This window comes from Perca flavescens, chromosome 14, assembly GCF_004354835.1.
Source record: "Perca flavescens isolate YP-PL-M2 chromosome 14, PFLA_1.0, whole genome shotgun sequence".
Lineage (NCBI taxonomy): Eukaryota > Metazoa > Chordata > Actinopteri > Perciformes > Percidae > Perca > Perca flavescens.
The window spans coordinates 1,139,558-1,166,646 of record NC_041344.1 but is presented as its reverse complement, the minus strand read 5'-3'; the positions used below and the strand labels follow the sequence as shown (position 1 = coordinate 1,166,646).

At 40.5% G+C, this 27,089-nt stretch overlaps 2 protein-coding genes across 2 annotated transcripts; both read right to left on the bottom strand.

The window, feature by feature from the left end:
* Positions 1-948: 948 nt before the first annotated feature.
* On the bottom strand, positions 949-8,853 carry LOC114568157 (zinc finger protein 771). Its single transcript, XM_028597579.1, has 3 exons — positions 8,563-8,853; positions 6,598-6,872; positions 949-4,193 (listed from the first exon to the last, which is right to left on the bottom strand). The coding sequence occupies exons 1-3, from the start codon at positions 8,765-8,767 to the stop codon at positions 3,780-3,782; spliced, it is 894 nt and encodes a 297-aa protein (XP_028453380.1). The 5' UTR covers positions 8,768-8,853; the 3' UTR covers positions 949-3,779.
* Positions 8,854-10,720: 1,867 nt separating this feature from the next.
* LOC114568004 (major histocompatibility complex class I-related gene protein) lies at positions 10,721-27,089 on the bottom strand. Its single transcript, XM_028597330.1, has 8 exons — positions 26,826-27,089; positions 20,765-21,031; positions 19,115-19,393; positions 17,747-18,049; positions 17,168-17,266; positions 15,045-15,062; positions 14,859-14,930; positions 10,721-12,204 (listed from the first exon to the last, which is right to left on the bottom strand). Exons 1-7 carry the CDS (start codon positions 26,872-26,874, stop codon positions 14,884-14,886), a joined length of 1,062 nt encoding a protein of 353 aa, XP_028453131.1. The 5' UTR covers positions 26,875-27,089; the 3' UTR covers positions 10,721-12,204; positions 14,859-14,883.

The following is a 27,089-nucleotide window of genomic DNA, read 5'->3' as shown; positions in this document are numbered from 1 at the left end:
CCAAGCCGCTTCCTCTTCCAGTGTTTAAATGTCTCAAAATATACAATATATAAAAAATAAAATATATATGTCTCGTCTTCTTCGTCTTGGTACGTGCTGAAAACACTGTGGATAAATGTGAAAGATCCAAGTTTCCCGTCCATTTATTAATCCAGAATGAAATAAAAAATATAAAGTTCCTTTTCTTGATCCATCGCAGTGACTCACAACGGTGACATGTTTGTTTCCGTTTCGGTCTCGTGGTCTGTGTTTTTAAATAAAAGAGCAGACCAAGACCATAAACATCTGGGTGGGGGGAAAAGTGAAAGAGCAGCGCTTGTCCCTCCCCTCATTACCACTGCTGAGGTGCCCTTGAGCAAGGCCCTTAACCTCCAACCTGCTCCAGTGGCTCAGCAGATGAGACTGTGGTAGTACTGGGCAGCTTCCAGGTATGAATGTGGAACTGTGTGAATGTGATCAGTAGGGGGGGGGGGAAAAAAAAAATCGATACAGCATAGTATCGCGATATTTATCGTGGCAATACACGAAAATTATCAGACGCCAAATATCGATCTTTTATGATATATGTGTTGGTCAGTTTGTCTGCTTGACAATCCCATTTTGCGGCAATAAAATTGAAGTGAGATGAACAGACAGAGAAATGTATCTTTTTAGATAAAACAGATGTTGACAAAATTTTCCTTTGGGGACATCATTTGAAATTGGGAAAAATGTGAAGTCGGAAAAAACGGTAATACATTACAATATATCGCAGAATATTGCAATATGTTTAAATCGTTAATAATAATTGTATCGTGACATAAGTACTGCGATGATATCGTATCGTGAGGCCTCTGGTGATTCCCACCCCTAGTGATCAGGGCGGTCCTGCAAAAGAGAGGCTGCCTCTCAATACAATTAAGGTTAAATGAAAAAATTTAAAATAAAAACAGTTTTCGTTTGCCTGGTTTAAAGCAACACCAACTTGTTGTAACTTAAAATAATGTTTCCAAAATGGTTTCAATGGTTCATCAACTCAACCTCTTCCGGCTATAACCGTGCTATGGAAGTTTCCCGGATCGGGTAGTGGATCTGTAGTTCGAATGAGAACGGTAATGGACAACCTGTAGGGCAGGGGTGTCAAACTCAATTTCACCAAGGGCCACACTGGAGAAAGAGAATCGCGCCAAGGGCCAGACATGTATAGTTTATTGACATGCTTTTATTTCATCGAAAAAGTAAAATATCTTTGACTCAATTACTGCATGTCTCATATAGTCTTCTTACTTACAGTTTGGTCCACATAGCCCTGAATAAGTGAGCAAAACAGTTCCAAAGCCACTCTAGCATTTAGCAATTCGAGCAAAACAATGATTACATTTTCTATAGGCTACCAGCCAGCTGACTCACAACAAGCTCTTTCACAGCCTGAATATGTAAACAACAGCTTCTGGGGGGAATGTCTCAGTCTCAAAGTCGGCAAATTTGCCAAATTCTGCTTCGAGTGTCACGTATTTGCAAGTTGTTTCCCATGTTTTTGGTTGGCGCACAACTAGGTGGGCCAAAATAGATTGTGAACCTAAATTGATAAGCGGGCCGGATCAGAATGTGCGAGGGGGCAGATTTGGCCCGCGGGCCTTGAGTTTGACACATGTGCTATAGGGGGGCCGAAAAGGAATAGTGCTTTGGTGTTGGTTTAAACTTAAAAAGTAAAACCAGGAATAGGGATAACCGACAAGCAGGGTCCAAAATTAGCACCATCTACCAGCCAAATGCTGGTAAAATATGCCAGTGGCTGCTGGTAGATTTGCTTCACTCACCAACAAACCAATGGTAATCTATTGAGTGGCTGGTGGACGAAAAAGCTCATATTTTGAACCCTGCCGACATACTTTCGGCGCTCTGTGGACATCCGAGGACTCGTACCGGCCGTGTACCATTATCGTGGACACATGTAGCCGCTTTCCTGGAACTGCTAGCTCGTCCGACACAAGTCTTGCAATGTTTTTTGGTGTTTTGGGGTTTAAATAAAAACAGGTGATACAGATTTTAAAAACAAAGTGAGTATAGCTGTATTTTGTTGAACAGATAATGTTCAGTTAACCTTTACCATTCCTGACAGTGGTGAAAAAATATTTGTAGTTTTGTGATGTTTTTATGATTTAAAAAAACAAAAAGAAACATGTGAACAAGCCAGGGTGGAGGGAGGAGGAACTGGACATTAATCCACATCGTCCGGTTGGCTTGGTTGCGCACGAAACGTCCTCTGACATAAAGTTGGACGGTCCGTCCCGCTGGGTCACACGTTGGTGTAAATCTGAGTCCTTGTAACAGCGATTATGTAATAAAACGTCAACATGTTAAACATTTCCAAGTAATAACCTGCCGAACATATAAAAAACACAATAAAAATGCATTTTTATTTTCAATGCACCAAATGCATTTCCGTTATGAAAATATAATAATGTGGATGCATTATGTAATAACCAACCAAATGGATTTCGGTTTCTCTACTGGCTTTAAAAAAGGCACTTGAAGAAAAATCTAAAAGTTATAAATATAGCCTATTTCCCGTAAAATACTTTAATCGCTCATCTTATCTTTACTTTACACGCATTATGTATTATTACATAATGCGATTGTTATTACATAAAGAGGGTGTTATTACATAATGCGGGTGTTATTACATAATGTGGGTTTTATTACATAATGTGAGTGTTATAACATAATTTGAGTGTTATTACATAATGAGGGTGTTATTACATAATGAGGGTGTTATTACATAATGTGAGTGTTATTACATAATGTAAGTGTTATTACATAATGTGGGTGCTATAACATAATGAGGGTGTTAATACATAATGCGGGTGTTATTACATAATGCGAGTTTTATTACATAATGCGGTTGTTATTACGTAATGTGGGTTTTATTAATACATTTGAATGTTATTACATAATGTGGGTGTTATTACATAATGAGTGTGTTATAACATAATGTGGGTGTTATTACATAATGCGGGTGTTATTAGATAATGCAGGTGTTATGACATAATGTGGATGTTATAGCATAATGAGGGTGTTATTACATAATGTGAGTGTTATTACATAATGCAAGTGTTATTACATCATGCGGGTGTTACTGCATAATGAGGGTAATATTACATAATGTGGGTGCTATTACATTATGCGGGAGTTATTACATAATGTGGATGTTATTACATAATGTGAGTGTTATTACATAATGTGGGTGTTATTACATAACGCGGGTGTTATTACATAATGAGGGTGTTATTACATAATGAGGGTGTTATAGCATAATCTGGGTGTTATAGCATAATGTGGTTGTTATTACATAATTACATTATGCGGGTAATATTACATAATGTGGTTGTTATTACATTATGCATGTGTTATTACCTAATGAAGGTGTTATTACATAATGTGGGTGTTATTACATAATGCGGGTGTTATTACATAATGAGGGTGTTATTACATAATGAGGGTGTTATAGCATAATCTGGGTGTTCTAGCATAATGTGGTTGTTATTACATAATTACATTATGCGGGTAATATTACATAATGACGTTGTTATTACATTATGCATGCGTTATTACATAATGAATGTGTTATTACATAATGTGGTTGCTATTACATAATGAAGTGTAAATGTATTACATACATAATGCGTTGTTCCGTAATGCGTTGTTCCGTAATGCGGGTGTTATTACATAATGAGGTTGTTATTACATCTTGATCTTTTATTACATAATGCTGTTGTTCCAGTCCGTGCTCCAGAGCCTCAGCTCTGCGGCGTTCTCTGTACGGCGTGCGTGCGAATGTGCCGTTTGTAGTTGGAGTTGTCGCTGAACCTGCGGCCGCACTCGTCGCAGCAGTACGGTTTCTCTCCCGTGTGAATCCGCAGGTGTTTCTGGTAGCCGTCGAAGCGCGTGAGCCTCTTCCCGCAGATGTCGCACGTGTACGACTTGTCGGCCTTGGCGTCCGCCTTGCGGTGCACCTGCACGTGTTTGGCCCAGGCGCCGCGCTGGGCGAACGCTCGGCCGCAGACGGTGCAGATGTACGAGTCCACCACCTCGGACAGCGCCGCCACGGCGGCGTCCGGTCCCACGCCGTCCAGCCCGCCATTACCTGAAGCGTCGGCAGCGAGGTCCTCGTCCGGGTTCGAGCCGCCGGTCCGCGGAGCAGTGGGGTAGAGCTGTAATAATTCAAAATACTGCATTATGATTAAATGTCTCAGAAATTATTGAAAATAACAATAGAAGTGTCTCTGTATGTCAAAATTAAAAATATTTATGAATTAGTCTTTTTAAAGATAGTAAAGTTTTGAATGAATTGCAGGCAGCGGTGTAGTCTACAGTACAGGCCAAAAGTTTGGACACACCTTCTCATTCAATGCGTTTCCTTTTTATTTTCATGACTATTTACATTGTAGATTCTCACTGAAGGCATCAAAACTATGAATGAACACATATGGAATTATGTACTTAACAAAAAAATGTGAAATAACTGAAAACATGTCTTATATTTTAGATTCTTCAAAGTAGCCACCCTTTGCTTTTTTTGATAACTCTGCAAACCCTTGGTGTTCTCTCAATGAGCTTCATGAGGTAGTCACCTGAAATGGTTTTACCTTCACAGGTGGGCTTTGTCAGGGTTAATTAGTGGAATTATTTCCCTTATTAATAAAAAAGCAAAGGGTGGCTACTTTGAAGAATCTAAAATATAAGACATGTTTTCAGTTATTTCACATTTGTTTGTTAAGTACATAATTCCATATGTTTTCATTCATAGTTTTGATGCTTTCAATGACAATCTCATGTCATGAAATAGTCATGAAAATAAAAAGGAAACGCATTGAATGAGAAGGTGTGTCCAAACTTTTGGCCTGTACTGTACGTCAGGGTTTCTCAATCTTTTTTCAATTATGTACCCCATGTACCCCAAAGACGGTAGAAAGAAGGAAGGAGGGCAAGAATAGGTCAAAAATAATAATTAAAAAAACTTTGAAATAAAGAGACACAGTAGAAAGAAGGAAGGCAACACTAGAGCAACAAAACTAACAAAAACATTTAAATAAGCGGTAAACTTAAAAAAAAAAAAAAAAAGTTAGGAAGAAAGGCACAACTGGACGGCCCAATAACCTCTGAATAGTTCTACTTGTTGTTAAACTGCAATGTGAGCGGCAGGATAATTTAAAAAGGCATCCAGGACTACATTATGCGTCTGTCCTATTTCTGATACCGTGGCGGCAGACATTTTGCCATGGCGGGCCGCCACTACAAAATCAACATAGAGGAAACACTGAGATAGATATAGAGAAATATATATATATATTTGGCGATATGGAGAAAATCAAATATCACAATATTTTTGACAAAATACCTCGATATCGATGCTGCAACGATATTGTAGTGTTGACTATTGGTGCTTTCACAAAATATTTACACAATGAGATATTTGATAAATTATCATGTGGGTAAAGGCAAATAATAGAACAGCTAAAACAGTCTGGTAAGTTCAGAAAATGACATAATTTGACTGTAATGCAGCCTTTAAAACCAGGAAAAGACAACACTTATGCCATATTACGATATTCAAAATCTAAGACGATATCTAGTCTCACATCACGATTAGAGATGGTCCGATACAATTTTTTGCTTCCCGATACCGATTCCGATACCTGAACTTGCGTATCTGCCGATACCGAGTACCGATCCGATACCAGTGGGTCATATATTTTATTATGTTTCAACAGCTGTATACTACTATCTCTGTATGGATGGGATATGATTTCTATCTTTGTTGTCTGTCTGGCTCAGGTTAAACTCTTTGTAAAACATGAACAAACACAAATGCCACAGAACTTTCTTTTATTTTCCAGTTTGACAGTCAGTTATAACGGAAAAAGAACATAAATAAACTACTTTAACGTAGATTTTCTTTAGGGCTTTATTACGTGGTATCGGATCTGTGCATAGACTCCAGTACTTCCCGATACCGATACCAGCGTTTTAGGCGGTATCGGAGCCGATATCGGACCATCTCTAATCACGATATCGATATAATATCGATATATTGCCCAGCTCTATACTGTAAGTAATTACAATGTGGCGTATGTAAAGAAAACCAACAATTACTAATTGTACGCCTTAAAAGCCCTGATTGGGCCCGGGTTGGTGGTAGGGCTGCCACCTCTTAGTCGACTAATCGGTCGTTTTGGTCTTAGTCAACTAAGATTTCTTTAGTCGATTAGTCATTTTTAATGCTTATTCATGCTTAATTTTTTTTATTTCAGGAAACTTCTGAGCACATTTATGGTAAACACAAGATTTAAAGTGGTGCTTTTGCAGGATTAATTGTGGAGAAACTCAGTTTTACAGATGGTTAATTAACTAAATTTATATTGTGCTTTTCTAGTCTTAACCACCTCTCAAAGAGCACAGCTCTGTCAATTAAATCAACTAATCGATTAGTCGACAAAATCCTATAAGTGTTAGTGGACTAAGAATTTCTTTAGTCGAGGACAGCCCTAGATGGTGTGTAAGGACCTTTAAGACCTTCGTGACAAGACAGTGATGTAATAATTCCTGCAGGCGTACCGAGGGGCCCGGCAGGGCGTCCAGCGCCGAGTCGTCTTCCGGGGCGCCGGGGTCGGAGAGCGAGGACGCCAGGCGCTCGGTGTCCTGCTCGTTTGTGCCGCCGCTGCTCCGGAACAACAGGAACTTGACGTCATTGTGCCCCGCTGTCTCGTCCCGCCACAGATCGTCCCCTTCCTCCTCTTCCTCCTCCTCCTCCTCTTCTTCCTCTTTGATGGCCGGAGGATTTAACTCGTTCAGGTCCAGACCGGAGCTCCAGTCCTGCGGCTCGCACAGAGCTGCCAACGACAAACGACTGAATCAGCCAAAGTCTGCATATTAATTGGGTGGGGGGGCATTTTTCCAAATACACTGCACTTTCGCCACATAAATTGCCAATTTCTGCGCAATATCACATGATTTCATAATCATGTGACATTTTCGTTGCAAAAAAGTCACATATATCTTAACAGAAAGTTGAAAAATGTTGCGTTTTACTTCACACAAGAGCAGCCATTTTCCCCCCGTTGCCATGGGAACTAGGGGTGGGGGAAAAAAATCGATAAAGCATAGTATCGCAATATTTTCTGTGGCAATACTGTATCGATACACAGACGTCAAGTATCGATCTTTTATGATATATGTGTTGCTCAGTGTTTGCTTGACAATCTGATTTTGCAGCGATACAATTGAAGTGAGATGAACAGACAGAGAAATGTATCTTTTTCGATAAAACAGATTTTGACAAAGTTTCCTTTTGGGGACATAATTTGAAATTGGGAAAAATTTGAAGTTGGAAAAAAAAAAAAGCAATAATGAATATTGCAATATGTTTAAAATCGCAATAATATCGATTGTGACGTGTCGATGAATATTAAACACAACGTGAAAACATAAAATTAGGGTATTTTCTTTTTCATCAAAATATCCCAAGTTTTCGCAATTTCATCGCATAAAATTGCATAAATTTTTAAGAAAACGTGCCGCATAATCAAGGACGTTTGCCCCGCAACAATCACAAAAAAACTCTGCATTTTTCTGGAAGGACTGACCAACAATGTAAAAAAGAATTTAAAAAAAAATGATTATTATTATCATCTTTCCATAAACACAGATATATTGTATCTATGGTCTCAACCAGAGCCCTAAACATGTTGCTGCTCTGGGCAAGATTTCACTGGATTTTTTAAAACTTTTATAGATATTTTTCGTTTGTTTTTTGTCTCTTTTTGACATTTTTGACACTTTATCAAAACTTGTTTGTCTATTTCTGCCATGGAACCATAGATATAAAAACATAAACAGATATATTTCATATCTCTACGGTCTGAAACCCTGCAGGTTACACACAGCAGCAGCCACTCACCCTTTATCAAGGTTTTTGTTTGTTGATTATTACACACACACACACACACACACACACACACACACACACACTCAGACATTAACACACACAAAAACACTCAGAGAGAGACAAACACACAGACACACACTAACTCACAGACATACACACACACAGACACACTCACACACAGACACAGAGACATTAACATACACACACACACACACACACACACACACACACACACACACACACAAACAGACATTAACAAACACAAACAAACACATTAACAGACACACACTCAGAGACACACACACACAGACAATAACAGAGAGAGAGAGAGAGAGAGAGAGAGAGAGAGAGAGAGAGAGAGAGAGAGAGAGAGAGAGAGAGAGAGAGACACACACACACACACACACACACACACACACACACACACACACACACACACACACACACACACACACACACCATTTTCTTCTTATTCTTTTCTTCTCTTGTGGCGCTTTTCAATCATTTTTATCGCATTTCTGTTCGTCTCTTTCTTCCCTGGAACCACAGACTTGAAAACATAAACACAAATAAATATTTCATATCTCTACGGTCTGAGACCCTGCAGGTTACACCCAGCAGCAGCAGCCACTCACCCGAGCTGTCCGCCCGCAGAGAGAGCGAAACCTGCGGCTTCCTGCGGAGCTCCAGCAGCCGGCGCTGGCGGTCGATCTCCAGCTTGGAGCGGGAGATCTCCTCCTCGTACTCGGCTATGGTTCTCCCGAACACCCCGAAGATCTCCTCCGCGGCGGCGGTGAGCCGCTGGGTGATGAGCAGCCGCAGTAACTCGATTTTAGACATCTTAGCGGCAGTGTTTAGCGGCAGTTTGAAGATTAAAAACCGGACAAGTTCGCTCCGAAAGCGTCCTGTATGGTTTGTTTACTAGCTACACTTCCGGGTTAGTGTCTGCGCGCATGCTCAGTGAGTGGATTTATAGCCACCTGCTGGACTGGAGGCCTAAATACTGGTTTTAAATCTAACCAGTGGTGTTATTTATCGAGAAATTTAGAATAAAACAGAAGTGGAAGAAGTACAGGTCAATGAACAACTAGGGGTCTTGCACAGGGACACATTGGTTTATGTATCGCAGTGGGAATTGAACGCAATGTAGCGGAGTAACTAAAGTAACTAGTAACTAAAGCTGTAACAGATGAATGTAGCTGAGTAACTAAAGTAACTAGTAACTAAAGCTGTAACAGATGAATGTAGCTGAGTAATTAAAGTAACTAGTAACTAAAGCTGTAACAGATGAATGTAGCGGAGTAATTAAAGTAACTAGTAACTAAAGCTGTAACAGATGAATGTAGTGGATTAACTAAAGTAACTAGTAACTAAAGCTGTAACAGATGAATGTAGCGGAGTAATTAAAGTAACTAGTAACTAAAGCTGTAACAGATGAATGTAGCGGAGTAACTAAAGTAACTAGTAATTAAAGCTGTAACAGATGAAATGTAGTAACTAAAGTGAACAGATGAATAATTAAAGTAACTAGTAACTAAAGCTGGAACAGATGAATGTAGTGGAGTAAAAAGTACAATATTTCTCTCTGAAATGTAGAAGTAGAAAGTAGGGATGAAAAGAAAAGACTCAAGTAAAGTACAAGTACCTCAACATTTGAACTGAAGTACAAGTACTGGAGTAAATGTACTTAGTTACATTCCACCTTTTATAAACTACAGGTGTTTTGTGTGCAGACATCTTAACGTGTAAAGTAACTAGTAACTGTCGTCAATGTCTTAAAAGTACAGTTTCAATCATCTCTTAGTATCTGATACTTAGTTTATATTTCCACATTCTCAAATATCTTCAAAAATCAAAACAAGACAAAATGAATACAGATATAAGACTGTTTTTTATTAAATCCATTGTTTTTTGAGTGTCAGTTATATCCCAACAAAACGGTGACAGGACAGGTCTCTTTGTCTCTCTGTATGGTACGCTTAGAAAAATATATATATACATGTACATAGAATTTTCAGTTACATAATCCAAAGAGACCAAAGTTAATCAAAATGCTGTAGATCACATGACAACTTGGTAATGCTCTAATTCAGGGGGGGTCAAACTCAACTTCACTAAAATGGGATTCACATCAAGGGCCAGACGTGTAGTTTATTGCCATGCTTATATAGTATTTTATTGAAAAAGTCAAATATCTTTGACTGTTTCGTTTAGGGATGCACCGAATCCAGATTTTTGGTGTTTCGGCCGAATACCGAATCCACTGGTTAAGATTCTGCCAAAACCGAATACCGAATCCTCCTCCCATCCTCAGTCCATTAACACAGTAAACACATTAATGACGTACACAACAGCTGTGTATTTGTCATTTTTATTTTATTTTAATCGTAAAAAAAAAAAAAAAAAAAAAGAATAGGCAACATTATGCCAGGAAAACAAGTGGGAAAACCTCAAGATCCAATCAATTTCTAAAATATTAGCCTTTTAGCTTTATAATCCCAATATGTAGGTAACGGTCGTCTGGTTAACACCAGTTTTTAGCCGGGACTGTCCTTCCTTTGCTGTACCTGAAGTTGCTGCATTCTGGCTGCTGTCTGTAGATTCCTTCGTACACAACTCGTATTCTTTCTGATGTTTCAGACCAAATGTTGTAACGGCGGCCATGTTGTGTATAGTTTAGGGTCCTCACCACCACCAGACCAATCAGCGTTGAACAGATTGAACATGTAGCTGGACTTGAACGGCCTTCTTTTGACTGAAAGTTCTGCCAAACAACAACTTTTTTCTGCTCACCAGATCCATGTCCACTTTCTCACAGCCCGCTGCATTGAACGCTCCACCTACGTAAACACCTTCCCGTACTCAACGGCGATGTCGTTACGGTGACCAGCAAGTGTAGGGTTGGGTTCGGGGGAAACAGAACCACGTCAAAAAGCCCAATATTCGGCCAAATCTGAAGCCGATGATTCGGTGCATCCCTGGTTTCATTGCACGTGTCGTATAGCCGTCCCACTAACAGTTTAGTCGACTTAAAGCCCTGAAGAAGTCAGCAAGAACATCCTCTGCCATTGCAGAGTTTAGCAAAATCAAGCGAAACAAAGCAGGCAACCACACAGCCGACTCAAAGCAACTTGTTTTCACAGCCAAAATATGAAATCTCTCTGCTTCTGGGGAGGATTTCTGAATCTCAAAGTCGGCAAATCTGCCAGATTCTTCATTGAGTGTCACGTAACTGTAGTTTGAAAAAGTGGTTTTGGTTTGGCGCGCAAACAGGCGGCCAAAATCTGTTGTGAACCTAATGCCTACCGTACACTAGAAGAGTTTGAACAAACTTAAGTCTGACACCATCTCACATCTAACGTGAAACACTGTCATAAAGACTGGGGATCTTGCAGGGTCACACGTTGCAAGACTACAACTATTCGTTTTGAAATATGTAACAAAGCTAGCCAGCTACCGCTAGTGTTAGCTGGTAGCTTAAGGGAAAATTTGCAGATTTTCTGTTCTGACGTTGGGAAAAGCGACAAAAGTGTTGAAAAAAATGGCCTAAAACGTTATAAAAATTGTGTGAATTTTAAATTTTGACCCAGAAATAACAAAAAGTTGCATAGTAGATAACACAGGGGTTAAAATACAAACAAAAGACATGGAAGATGCCAACCTTATGAAGCTTATTTTTCAGTAGCGTAAGCGGGTTATTTAGCTTACAGTGAGACTTTCTACAAACATATAATATCGGAGCTGTGATGCATTTCATTAACAAAAAAAAAAAAAAAAAAAAAAAAAGTAAAATAAAGACTAACATAAGTTCAACACTGTGTATCCAAAGATAAAATATATTAATTATACTTGGCTTTGAGTTCAACATAAAGTGCAGCTTTTACCAAAAACTTTGTTTTACCGAAATATATGACCAGAATATTTACATAACTGGAAAAAAAAATACAGATTTTCTTTGTACTTTTTAGCAAAACAACACTTGTTCATTTCCGACTGTATACTGTAAACACGTGTTATAATATTTCTGTGTGTTCATTTATGTGATATAAGAAATCATAGCATCACGTACTGTAATTAAGGATTAACGTCAACTACTGTGGATTTTGTTTGTGAGTGTCAGACACACAACAAGGCTTATTTATTCCTTTGGCCCAAGTCGGACTTTCCATTTTAGGATTCAATTAAAATCTCAATCCTCAATCAGTGCCACAAAACCAAACAAATGGCCTGCTTTCTGCATGATGGATGTGACAACACCTCTTCTTACTCCGGTTCACCTTTTCCACAAACATGAGGCAGAAAGAAAAACACTTCAGCATCAACTGTAGTTACATTAAAAGGGTTTTTTTCAACCCTATTTTCCTGTGTTTTTGTGTCTAAGTGACTGATGGGAACAACAGTCTGTGACATTGGTCTAGTATTAAGAGAGATCGCTGCAGTCGGCAGTGGAGAAACAAGCTACAATATAAGTTAATATTAATTGTCCAGCTTGTATTTACCTTCACAAAAGTCAGCGTTTTGCTGCTGACAGACTCAGATTATTATTCTGACAAGATTAAGGAAAGGATTTCTAAGGAGGTCGACCTTTCTGTTAAAGAGTAAGATCCTTTTTTTAAAACCTAAAAACTTCCGCAAAATTGTGTTCCCTAAACCAACCAGACTCCATGTAAATAATCAGTCATTTAAGCATCGTAAAACACAATTCATTCAAAGTCAACAGAAACAAAATAAAACTATGAAAAGACGTTTTGGGTCATCTTTCCACTTTTCCAACCATCACAACTTTACTTTTGGTTGAAATAAACACACAGTTTACTGATGTACATGTTAGAATATGCTGGCTCTATACACGCTAAAAGTACTGTTTTTGTAAATGGAGTCTGGTGGGTTTAGCGCTAGCAACTTCAGAGCTGTTTCTGGTGAAACAGAAAGGTCTCAAAGAGGTTTTAAAAGGTCTATCTCTGTAGGGATCCTTTCCACAATGTGGTCAGACACTTAGAATAATAATCTGAGTCTGTTAGCGGCAAAAACAGAACTTTTAGTGGACGCTGACTCACGCTGAACATTTCCACCGTAGGGTTACATTGCAGCCTGGTCTGTGGCTGCCGGTCACACATAATACTGGACCAATGTCAAAGATTGTTGTTCCTATCAGTCACTTACACACAAAAACATAGGGAAAGAAGGTCCAGGTTGAAAAAAACGGTAGTTACCCTTTAAACGTACAATATGTAACTTTCTGCCGCTAGGGGTCTCTCAACCAAAACAATGGACGGTAAAACTGGACTTTTGATGACGTTGTGAAGTTGCGTGGAATTATGGGAGTTTTTAGTGTTAAACACCTTCGCTGCCGGTTAGAATGCATCAGTTCACGGACGAGTTTACCCATTCAAGTTTATTCACGTTACGTTTATTCATGTTATTGTAATAAAATAGCTGCAGTTTCCCCAACATAATTACGTTTTTCTTGATTAGATTTTTATTTGTAGCTGACCAGTTAGCTAGTGAGTCAGCAAGCTAACAGTAGCCAGCAGCTAAAACACAAAATATTTCACATATCAATGTCACCTTTTGGATGGTTTCAACACCGGGGCGGACGGGGTTTGTTGTAACGCTAGCTAGCTACTAAACAAGGCTGAGAGACGGGTGTGGGTGGGGATTGCCGGGTGAATCTCTCACTTTTCAGTAATCTTAACTTTTCGTTTTGGTGCTTAACCCACCTTTTGTCGGGTTAATTTAGCTAACCGTAAAGACAGCTAAACGCGAAGGGGGGAGAAATTCGGCAGGGAGGAGATTTTCGGCACATAAACCGGTAGCGCTACGGAGATGTAGCTAGCTAGCTACCGCTATGGATGGCCGCTGTTGTGACTCGGTGCTGGGTCTGATATAGTCTGTTTCCCGACGTTTAATTAAACTGCCGTTAGCGTCGTAAGCACCAGGCACTGGAGATAAGTTCTGGCCGGGGGGGTTGCTGTAATGAAAGTAGCTGGCTGATAGCTGACTGGGGGCTAACGGTAACTAGCTAGCTATATGTCCCGGGGCTGCTGTCAGCTGTCATCCCGACTGAGTCTCTCTGCGCCGGGGGAGTGAGGCAGACAGACCGGGGTGTGCTACTTTGGCTAAATTAGCATTAGATTAATAGTCTATCTATACAGCTAACGTTAACGTTACTAGTGAAGTTATTCGTGGGTTAGCTCAGTCCTGTTAGCTGTGGTCAAAACAGTCATATAAAAATAACTTTATTAGCATGTTGTAACCTCATAATGTTACCCACAAAGCTTTAGCATCAACATTAGCACATTGTAGTAACGTTAAGCTAGTATCGATATTGAACTTTCAAAATAGATAAGGTCTCTGTTGTATTACTGTGATAAAAGTGGGATGTAATTAATCACAAAATGATGCTGAATGGCAAAAAAAAGCAGTATTATGGTTACAAGCATTTTTTTTCTGCGACATTGTATGATTTACAATTACTCCTGAACGTATCATCTTGGTGCCAGTGTTCTGACGGAAGTTAGAGTAACTGGAGGGTGAAAGGTTATATGACGCCACTGACGGGCGACTAAAGGAAATGTGCCGTGTCTGAAAACAAAATAACAGATTTCTCTGGGTTTGACATTTGGTGGAAACATTTGGGATAGTGTAAGAACACAACTCATAAAAATATATAACATAGGTATGGTCATTTTTAGACATTTTAAAGCAGAAATGTTACATAGTGTACCTTTAATTAACTGCTCAATAGGTCTCTGCCAAGAGGTAATACAAAACTAAGAGATACACTTCTAATCTAAAGTAACTTTTGTGATTTTTGTTTAGCATTTTTACCACTAATTCAAGTAGTCTCTTTTGTCTAACTCCCTTCTTTGTCATTCAAACCCAAATTGTTTGGAAAGGCATCTCATCTACCCAAATGGAAATAACTTACCGGGTGCACAAATGTCTGTCTGCAATCAGGTTTCTGGTTTCAGTTTCTCAGAGAGCTCGACGTTGTCGGGAGCTGGAAGGTCAGTAAGACATTTATTTTGCACAGAGCTACATTACACCCAACCGACATAAACTGGAAGTACAGAGAGTAGGTCAGACTTGATCAGTGAGAAAACAAAATACTTACAATCTGAAGGGCTCTTGGCTGAAAATAAAAAGAAAAGAAAACATTATTCCATGTATTGGTTCCTCTCTTAGAATGCCCCACTCACAATAACATTATCGCCGCTCACTGCGCTGGTATGAATGATCTTTTACAGGCTTTGTATATGTATATTTAAACCCATAGAGAATTGTCACTACATCTGCAGCTTTTTAGCCTCTTTCAGCTCCTAGTTTTGGTTTTATGGCACATTCCCTGGCTTGTTCAGTCTAAGGGACAAAATCAGAAATGGGATTGTGCGTTTGCGGCCGCTAAACCTGCACAAATAAGATACAAATAAACAGCGTAATTCTCAAAGCATCCGCAAAGATTGATGCACCCCGAGCTGCGCTGCCAAGCAAACAGTGTCTCGATGCTGCTGTGTTATTTGCACGTATTTAAATCAGGTAATATGCAGACATTTGGCCAAAATGCATCCCCTTCTAAGGCAAATGAGCCTAATTGCAAAAACAGTCCAATTTGCCAAGATGGGTGCTAACAGCCGCACAGTTACAGTGAAAGTTATTAGCGCCTTCAGGGAGTTGGTGGTGAAGAAGCACATTTAAAAAGTGAAGAAAAGGTAGCACTTGTCAAGACATCCTCTTTAACTTGGGATCTTGAGATGTGCTACCTTTTCTATACTTTTTGAACATGCGGATAGGATTTTGGGTTTAGTACTACCCCCAGAATATCCATTGTTAAAGCACCTTAAAAAGCTTAAAGCTCCTTTTTCATCTTAATGAAGCCAATTCATAAGGCGCAGGGTTTCCCCCAGTGTATTGCAAGCCCGGTGGCTCACCGGGCCTAAGTCACTGGGAATTCATTTTCAGGGTCCTATCTTGCACCCTGCGCAGTGCAAAACAAGGCCCGATGCAAAGGTCTTTGCTAGTTTAAGACTGACGCAGTTGTCAATTTCACACGTTGTTTAAATAGCGAATGCACCTGCGCCCATTTGTGGCCCATGGGGTGCCGGTCTTACAGAGAGGTGTGTTCAGGTGCACTCTGGGCGTGCTGGTCTTACAGGGAGGTGTGTTTAGGTGCATTCTGGGTGTGCTGGTCTTACAGGGAGGTGTGTTCAGGTGCATTCTGGGCATGCTGGTCTTACAGGGAGGTGTGTTCAGGTGCATTCTGGGCGTGCTGGTCTTACACACACAGGGACGCACAGCAGCACACACACATGCAGAAGATTACTAATAAAAATATTACGGTGCAAATCCTCCATCATAACAGCAATGCTCCAAGGTCCAAACGCGCCTGGCTTTTAAAGGGAATGGGAGCTGATCTCTGATTGGTTGATTGCATGTTACGCCCAAAACACACCTCTGATTAATGAGGACACTAAGTACAACGCTTTAGAACCAGGCGCCCGGCGTGCTGACCCTGTTTTCCGCCGTCAAACTAGCAAAAGTGGATTTGGCCATGCCCTAAACACATGTGTTTAGATCGTTAAAATAGGGCCCTCAATGTATTTAACTACAGTTACAGCGGGGAGGCTTGGTTTGAAACTTAGACATAGGCATATTTTCAAATCTCCAGTTATAGCTTTTAGCACTGACTTAATGTAGGGCCCTGTGAAATCTGTCTTATAGCTTTTTTAAATTGTCAATTTCACGACTCCTTTGATGATTCTGTTATCACAGAAACTTTCAGGCTCTACATTAATGCTGCCATCAGGCTGTGACTGGTCCGAGCTGAGCCCTCACCAACAAAAAGAAAAGACACTCGCCACCGGGCTATACAACTTTTCTTGGGGAAACCCTGAGTAGTGTCTTCTTTCGTCTGAAGGTTTGAAAACAGCAACAAAACTGAAAAACTGGATTTTGAATCTATTTGACATGTTAAATTCCTTCTCTGAAATTCGGAGGAAAAGCAGGGTGCAGAGTGAGAAGTGTTCTTATTGCACAGGCAACATTTATACTTTGTCACATGGACAACTGCACTCAGACCTCTGAGACTGGGGAGAGTTGATGAGCAACTCATGAGGCAATTAGCGGCCGCAATCCATTCTTCGTGAACTGGCCCCTTCAGCGTTTCTAGCAGTAGATAGCTTCACACCCAACAATGGACAGGAGGACTGATTACAGCCATGACAAGTTTCAGCTTCTCACCTTTTTTCTTTTTGTAAACTGTGACTCCGGTGGCCAATGTCAAGACGGAAACCACTGCAGACAACGTGATGGGGAGTGTTGTAGCACTGGGCTTCTCAACTGAACAAAACAACAGAGAACAGGTTCTGTATGCAGGACGCAAGAAGAACATCCATCCATCCATCCATCCATCCATCCATCCATCCATCCATCCATCCATCCAGCCAGCCAGCCAGCCAGCCAGCCAGCCAGCCAGCCAGCCACTGAATGCTACTTTCATCTAGTTACTGTTTTAATCCTGCTGTCTATTACAACAGATGTGGTCAGTCTAGTTGATTCATTGCAGTTATTATTTACTAGTTTGTTTAAACATGTATTCATATGTTCAGAAAACTCTCAGACAATGTTTTTTTTTTTTTATCTTAGGCTGCGAGGCCATCAGACGGTCCGTAAAAAACGCAGGTCTTTCACTTTGAATGGGGGCAGTGCGTTTAGGCCAAAGCCAACAAGTCCAGTTTAGTCCATACAAAAAAATAAAAGTATTGTTAATTGAACGTCATAGCTAAGTAAATGTAAAAGTTTTCAACCTCTGCTACTCACCCCAGTTAGTCCTGATCACTGCTGGATCCAGCTTGGTTAGGATGTCATCCTTGACACCGGAGAGCTGAAACACACAATCGTACCGCCACCAGTCGTCACGTTTGACCAGCGAAAGATTCAAATCCACGCTCATCTGGAAGGTCCCGTCATGGTTGTAGAGGAGCTCGCCGTGGTCCACGTGCTCGTGGAGCTCCTCTCCGTCTCTGCTCCAGAACATCAGCGCTCTGTCTGGGTAGAAACCAGTGGCGTGGCAGCTCACTGGAGACCAGGGAGTCTTCTGGAGCAGAGACACCCTGGGAAGCTCTGGAGAAAACAGATGCAAGACAGACCAAGACAGGCAACGTTAAAAATGTGGGTTGCTTTCACACTACATTATATCCACGATGTTCCACTTCCGGGATTGCAACAGTGCTGCCGGAGATTCCTTCTTGTTTCTTCGTGTTGGCGTTCTAACCTCTGGTGGATTTGTGAGGACTATGGTTAACTGCTCCTCAGACCTCTGCAGGGTAAATCCAGACAGCTAGCTAGACTATCTGTCCAATCTGAGTTTTCTGTTGCACGACTAAAACTACTTTAGAACGTACACATGTTCCACCAAAACAAATTCCTTCCTGAGACTATTTAGCAGAGGCACAGTGGCTCCGTCCGGCGCTAAGTGCTGCCCAAGACGATTGTGATTGGTTTAAAGTAGAGATGTTCCGGCTCCGATACTGCCTAAAACACTGGTATCGGTATCGGGAAGTACTGGAGTTTATGCACCGATCCGATACCACGTAATAAAGCCCTGAAGAAAATCTACGTTAAAGTAGTTTATTTATGTTCTTTTTCCGTTATAACTGACTGTCAAACTGGAGAATAAAAGAAAGTTCTGGGGCATTCATTGTTTGTGTTTGTTCATGTTTCACAAAGAGTTTAATCTGAGCCAGACAGACAACAAAGATAGAAATCATATCACATCCATACAGGGATAGTAGTATACAGCTGTTAAAACATAATAAAATATATGACACTCTGGTATCGGATCGGTACTCGGTATCGGCCGATACGCAAGTGCAGGTATCGGAATCGGTATCGGTAAGCAAAAAAGTGGTATCGGGCCATCTCTAATTTAAAGAAATGCCAATAAACCAGAGCACGTTGTTCTCCCATCCTGGAACGCTGTGTGGACTAGCCAGACCCTCCTTTGCAGCGCTGTGGAGGAAGGTCTGACAATGTCAGACTACCGTCACACCTTCCTACCTAAAAGGAACCCTGGAGCGTTTGGTCTGATAGTCCAGTTGTTTTGGCGTGGTGTGAAAGCAAAAGAAAAAAAATAATAATCCACGCAAATAAGTGTAAGTAAACAATATAAGCAGTTATGTCTTTTACCTGTTCTCTGCAGAGTGCTCTTCCCGTATTTCAGACTGTTCTTCAGCCTCACAGGGCACTCCTGTATCAAACGGTGCTCCATGAATTCTAACCAACTTTTGTCATTATTCCACTTGTGTTGGCTTCTGACAAGCTGTGGTTTTGTGGTGATCCATCTCTGTGCTTTCATGTCCAATATTAAGATGTCTTCTCCATTATAACTGATTAGACCAAAACCATTAACTTCTCCAGTCTCATCATCCCATTCACAGCCATTCAACACCTGGATTACATGGATGCCTGAGAGAGATAGGGATGGAAGCACAGGTTTTAGTAAACCATCATCTTAGTTAAGCGCAGGGGTGACAAACCAGTGCCAGAATCAACATTTTCGTAGCCTTTTTCGGGGGTTCTTCGGGCAATCTTTTGGAGTCAAGGTTTTTTGACCATTTTATCAATGTTGTCTCCTTTTCAAGTTTTTGTGGCATTTTCTGACATTTGCAACTTTTTACGTTTTAGTATCTTTTGGGCCTTTTTCAACACATGCAGACATGTCCCAGGACCTCCCTAGATAGTTGGAGACCTCACCCCCCCCACCCTCCCAATGTTGAACCCAAAGTTATGCCCTTGTGCCCATCCAACAGCTGTTAAGACATCTCCATCCACAGAGCCATGCTGCTTGTAGGGCTGCTCGATTATGGAAAAAATCATAATCACAATTACTTTGGTCAATATAATGAAACAGTGTTTCCTCTATGTTGATTTTGTAGTGGCAGCCCGCCATGGCAACATTTCTGCCACCACGGTATCAGAAATAGGGCGGACGCACTTTTAAATGATCCTGCCATCATAATGCACTGCCGCTCACATTCCAATTTAACAACAAGTAGAACTATTCAGAGGTTATTGGACCCATCCAGTGTAACAACAAGTACAATAGTGTTAATTTCGTCAGACAAGACAAGACTAAATATGTTTGTCAACAACCTTTTTTTCCATGACTAAGATGAGACGATGACGAGAGATAAAATCTCTCTTCATTTTCGTCTACAATCGTCTCTACTTTTTCATCATGAGATAGAATATTCAGCTGTTACTAGGGTTGGGTACCGAAAACCGGTGGGTGCCTTAAAGACCGCTATATACCGGACCAAATAGCAAAGTGGATTTTGGTGCCACTTAAATGCCTGCGCTTCTCTCTGATGCTCCTAAACAGACATGAAGAAATTCTTGTAATATTCATTTTGTAGACCTGTTGTAGATGTGAAGTGCCCTATAGTTCCTCAAAAAATATAGTTCAGTGACAAGTGAAAATATGAAAATATTGTTCGAACAGACCTGCCCCCACTGCCAAAAAAAAATACTAAAAGGAAACACTGTGAAATCAGGATTATTTAACATGATTCCCAGTTGACTTTTGGAAAGATGTTGCATGTATTGAAGTTAAAAAAAACAGTTAAAAAAGCACCTTCAACTGTGACATTTCCCTTTTTTCATACTTTTCCCGTTTTAACCTTTTGAATTCCAGTTCAGAACACGAGACAAAACAAGAGTTTACTTGCAAAATGTAACATGCAAAATAATGCGTTATCTTTCTTCTTCCGAATACTGTTTTTGTGATCATTAGGAGCAGATATCAAAAAATCGTGATCAAGTACTCAGTAAACACACCTTCAGTGCGGTTGAAGCGCTCCTTCAAAATCTCAATGTTGACCCTTCCTATCTGCTCTTGGCCTTCCCAGTATGAAGTCTGCCTCTTCCAGTACTCTGGGTCGTCTGCTGTAACTCGGCTCATCCAGGCCTGCGTGGGTACCGTCGTCTTGGTGATGCTGCTGTAGTGGTCCGTTTGAAACCCGTCGACGAACACAACGGCCACAAACTCGGGGAAATTTGGGACTTTAGAGGATGCCGTGTAGACATGCTTCAGGGAGTGTATCGCTGCACAGAGAAGCACAAGAGTTCAGCCAGAGCTGTAACATTTCCCAACTTTGCCGTTAAAATATGTGTTTTTAAACAAAGTACAGTTTTGAATCAATTCCAGGATACATCTTTTGTTGTAATCTACTGTCATGTGACCCAGATAATGTAGTAACAGAAGTACACAGCCTATAAAGTAAACATAGTTTCTAACTGCCCCCCCCCCCCCACACACACACACACACACACACACACACACACACACGTGTTTTGGGTCTAGTGCCAACAACTAACAATTGAAGTATATAGTTTGACCAATAATCACCACATAATTACAATTTTGGCATATCTAAACAAAATCAACAATTACCAGTCACCCGCCTTAAGACATTAGCTAATGTTAGCAATTAATTGCTGTTAGACAAAGAAATGGAGATTGTGTAACAACAAATTGACAAATTAGGCCTGTAACAGTGATTTAAAGTGTCGGCAAGCAGTTTTGGCCATTTATTCGCTGTCTTCTTGCTTTCTGTAGGCAGGTTTCTCTATAGAGCCCCCCACCCTACAGCTTCAGAATATATATTTGGCAGCTCCTATATTAACTTGTTTCTGACTCCTCTTTCTCAGTCCCTCTGACAATGCTCTCCTAGTAACCGTTCCAATGACTCCGAAGCTGTTCAGTTAAGGTAAATTAAGCTAAAAAAGCTGCATAGTTCGCCTTTAATAATTGTCTAACTGCAATTTTTTTTTACGTAATCACGGTTATTTTGTATAACCGCAATTAAAGCATTAGACTCAGCATTTCTTTTAATGAGATTGGTCACACTATTGTTTGGATCCATCAAATGCATCACCTAACCGTAACGTTAGCTAGCCTATAGTCTCGCCTTGCCAGATCTTCCTCCACAGCACTGCGGAGGAAGGTTGACTAGTCCACACAGCATTCCTGGATGGGAGAAAACCGTGCTCTGGTTTATTGGCATTTCTTTAAACCAATCGAAATCGTCGTGGGGCGGGGCTAAGCTCCAGACGGAGCCACGGTGCCTCTGTTAAATAGTCTCAGGAAGGAACTTGTTTTGGTGCAACATGTGTATGTTCAAAAGTAGTTTTAGTCGTGCAACAGAAAACTCTGATTGGACAGATAGTCTAGCTAGCTGTCTGGATTTACCCTGCAGAGATCTGAGGAGCAGTTAACCATAGTCCTCACAAATCAGCCGGAGGTTAGAACCCCAACACAAAGGAAGAGGAAGGGGACCGACATCGGCAGACCAAAGCAATCCCAGAAGTGGAACAACGTGGATATAGACTAGTTACTATGGACGCCCCACTCAAACAATGGCGAATAAGCTTTAAAGTACTAATGTGGATTGCAGGCAACTGGATAAAATCGAGAATTTGTATTGAAGAAAAGCAGGCCTATACAAAACTTTATTACATGTGACAATAATGACATAATATAATGTTTTGAATGTTTTAACCAACATCAGTGGTGGAATGTAACTAAGTACATTTACTCCAGTACTGTACTTCAGTCACAATGTTGAGGTACTTGTACTTTACTTGAGTCTTTTCTTTTCATGCCACTTTCTACTTCTACTCCGCTACATTTCAGAGAGAAATATTAGACTTTTTTCTCCACTACGTTCATCTGTTCCAGCTTTAGTTACTAGTTACTTTAGTTACTCCACTACATTCATAACTACATTCATCTGTTCCAACTTTAGTTACTAGTTACTTTAGTTACTCCACTACATTCATCTGTTACAGCTTTAGTTACTAGTTACTTTAGTTACTCCACTGCATTCATCTGTTCCAGCTTTAGTTACTAGTTACTTTAGTTACTCCACTACATTCATCTGTTAGAGCTTTAGTTACTAGTTACTTTAGTTACTCCGCTACATTCATCTGTTCCAGCTTTAGTTACTAGTTACTTTAGTTACTCCACTGCATTCATCTGTTACAGCTTTAGTTACTAGTTACTTTAGTTACTCCACTACATTCTTCTGTTCCAGCTTAAGTTACTAGTTACTTTAGTTACTCCACTACATTCATAACTACATTCATCTGTTCCAGCTTTAGTTACTAGTTACTTTAGTTACTCCACTACATTCATCTGTTCCAGCTTTAGTTACTAGTTACTTTAGTTACTCCACTACATTCATCTGTTCCAGCTTTAGTTACTAGTTACTTTAGTTACTCCACTACATTCATAACTACATTCATCTGTTCCAGCTTTAGTTACTAGTTACTTTAGTTACTCCACTACATTCATCTGTTACAGCTTTAGTTACTAGTTTTTAGTTACTCCACTACATTCATCTGTTCCAGCTTTAGTTACTAGTTACTTTAATTACTCCACTACATTCATCTGTTACAGCTTTAGTTACTAGTTTTAGTTACTCACTACATTCATCTGTTCCAGCTTTAGTTACTAGTTACTTTAGTTACTCCGCTACATTCATCTGTTACAGATTTAGTTACTAGTTACTTTAGTTACTCCGCTACATTCATCTGTTACAGCTTTAGTTACTAGTTACTTTAGTTACTCCGCTACATTCATCTGTTACAGATTTAGTTACTAGTTACTTTAGTTCAGGCCAGCTGACAGTCTTGCCTGGGCCCGGGACGAGATCTTAGATGGGCCCCCCACCCCCTCGCGGCCAGATCTCTCCTTTTACCTTGCTCTTCCTCTCCTCACATCTCTCACTGAATTAAGTGTGTAATCAGTCTCTGATCCATCCTGCTCAGACTCTCCGACAGGGCAGCGAGCCCCTCCCGCATCACTCTCTCTATCTCTCTCTCTCTTCTCTCTCACGGGTACCCTGACTCTGTCCCTCCGTTGCGGGGCAGCGGGCCCCTCCCGCATCACTCTCTCTATCTCTCTCTCTTCTCTCTCACGGGTAGCCTGACTCTGTCCCTCCGTTGCGGGGCAGCGGGCCCCTCCCGCATCACTCTCTCTGTCACCTGACTGCATCTGGATCTCTCTCTGTCTCATCCTTACTGACGGAGCTACCAAACTCTACTCTTTCTGTCAAAGTTAACGTGTTGTGTCAGGCTTTATACGAGCTAATGGACGTTAACATTAGAGCTGGCCTGTTACGTAACGTTACAAGGCTCGTAAACGTTGGCTGCGCTGTTTCTTACCTTGCTCTACGTTGACACTTCCAGCTTCACCGTCACCACCTTTTTTTAAATATTTGTTTAGAAAATCTCTAAGGCCTCTACTTTCTTCTTCTCTTTTCTTTCCTTTTCCGAGCTTCGGACTTGTACTGACCGAATATTTTGAGCGTACTGAACTTCAAATCAAGTGACATCAAATTTTGATCAGTGGCCAAACCATTTTTATGTTGGGGGTGGAGGTGGGGTTCTTGACCACCATTTCCAGGACAATTAGGAAGAAAACAAATAAAAAGCTTTTATGTAATTCAAATATTATGCTAAATATTTTTTTCCACAAATAGGCAGTTCTGCCCCCCCCCCCCCCTACTGTGGGCCCGGGACAACAGACCCGTTTGTCCCCCCCTATCGGCGGGCGTGCTTTAGTTACTACACTACATTCATCTGTTACAGCTTTAGTTACTAGTTACTTTAGTTACTCCACTACATTCATCTGTTACAGCTTTAGTTACTAGTTACTTTAGTTACTCCACTACATTCATCTGTTACAGCTTTAGTTACTAGTTACTTTAGTTACTCCGCTACATTCATCTGTTACAGCTTTAGTTACTAGTTACTTTAGTTACTGCACTACATTCATCTGTTACAGCTTTAGTTACTAGTTACTTTAGTTACTAGTTACTTTAGTTAATCCACTACATTCATCTGTTACAGCTTTAGTTACTAGTTACTTTAGTTACTCCGCTACATTAATCTGTTACAGCTTTAGTTACTAGTTACTTTAGTTACTCCACTACATTCATCTGTTCCAGCTTTAGTTACTAGTTACTTTAGTTACTCCACTACATTCATCTGTTCCAGCTTTAGTTACTAGTTACTTTAGTTACTCCGCTACATTAATCTGTTACAGCTTTAGTTACTAGTTACTTTAGTTACTCCACTACATTCATCTGTTCCAGCTTTAGTTATTAGTTACTTTAGTTACTAGTTACATTCATCTGTTCCACTTAAATTCCTCTGTTCCAGCTTTAGTTACTAGTTACTTTAGTTACTCCACTACATTCATCTGTTCCAGATTTAGTTACTAGTTACTTTAGTTACTCCGCTACATTCATCTGTTACAGCTTTAGTTACTAGTTACTTTAGTTACTCCGCTACATTCATCTGTTACAGCTTTAGTTACTAGTTACTTTAGTTACTCCGCTACATTCATCTGTTACAGCTTTAGTTACTAGTTACTTTAGTTACTAGTTACTTTAGTTACTCCGCTACATTCATCTGTTACAGATTAAGATTCCTGCACACTAAACACATGTAGTTTATAACATCTGATGTTTTATTCTAAAGTAAACTAGCCGACAATATAACGGCTACAAGTCCAGCTGAAACACACACACACACACACACACACACACACACACACACACACACACACACACACACACACACACACACACACACACACACACACACACACACACACACACACAGCTGAAATGTTAAGACCATTAAACACACAACTGGTTGGATCCTTTACTATTTCCATAATGGGAGGGTTCTTCTTTACTTTTAACCCTTTAACTATATTAAACTTTATTACATGGCTTGGTTGAATTATAATGTAGAATGCGGTCTGTTATTTCTTGATAACAGACCGCTGCTAAGGATAACACACCGTTGCCATGCAAAAGCAGAGCGTTGCCATGGACGCAGTTCTGTTCACTCTGGAGGACAGCTATCAATCAATCCGCTGAAAGAAGTCCTGATAATTTAGCCTATCAGCTGTGGCAAAAAGTGGGGAAACGTGGAGCAACTTCGGTCCTCCAAGCAATGACAGCAGATGTGATGAGCGTCTATCGCTAGTATCTTTCTATACCGTCTATGATCGCTAGCTACGCAGTAACAGCCGTAGGGACAACAACGCTAATTAGTTAGCTTACATTGCAACTTGTTTAACGTTAACTTACAGGTGTGTCAACACTCAGCGGCTCTGCAAAAAGTAAACGAGATGAATTAGGACATAAAGGTCCACATAAATATTCCCAAAGAAGCCATTCACCGTGTCTCACTTCACCGTCAACAGAAATGTTCAGTTTAATGTAAATTAGAGCAGCCGAAAGCCCGCTAGCTCACTACAACGCTTCAGCTAATGTTGTGTCAATTCCTGCAGTGATTAAAACAGCAGCTGGGTCATTTGTCCACCACGGCAGCACCCCATAAAATATAGGGCTACTACCACAGCCCGTAAGGTGGTGTTGAGTAGCTAATAGACGAAGGATTGCATTACAGAGTTTTTACGTTGCTATGGACGCAGGATTCCAACCGTAGAGACGGAACGGACTATTTTCTCTAGTGGAAGCAATACAATCGTATTTAAGTCAATAAACTCCATCAAATAAAATCAATATTTTGTCGCGTTATTAGTCAAATGATTGATTTATTTAGTAAGTAGCCATGTAATAAGCGGGATAATGTAGAGCGAGGCGGTTGTTAAAGCGAATACAACCCCTTCAGGCTGATCACCCTGTCGGGGTTGTATTCGCTATAACAACCGCCTCGCTCTACATTATCACTTACATATCTTTTACTTTTACGAACACTTAAATAAAGTATCAACAGATGAGAAGCTCAGCTGAACGTCGTCAAAAAGAAAGTACAGCCGCGCACATTCACGGTTACATTAAAAATGAGATCTCACCTGCAGATGCAACGTGACATGACAGCAGCAGCAGCAGAATCAGTTGCATGATCTGCTTTCACAAGTTTAAAACGAAAAAAAAGGAGAACAGAAATACAGAATACGGAAGACTATAGTTGCCCCCCCATAGACAGTTTACCATCGATGATATCGAAACTGTAACTCCGTGTTGATCACATGAGACGCGCAACACCCTCGGTTAAAACAGGATATGCAAGGAGAAATTCTGACCAATTGGAACTCAGAAAAGACTGATACGTCAAG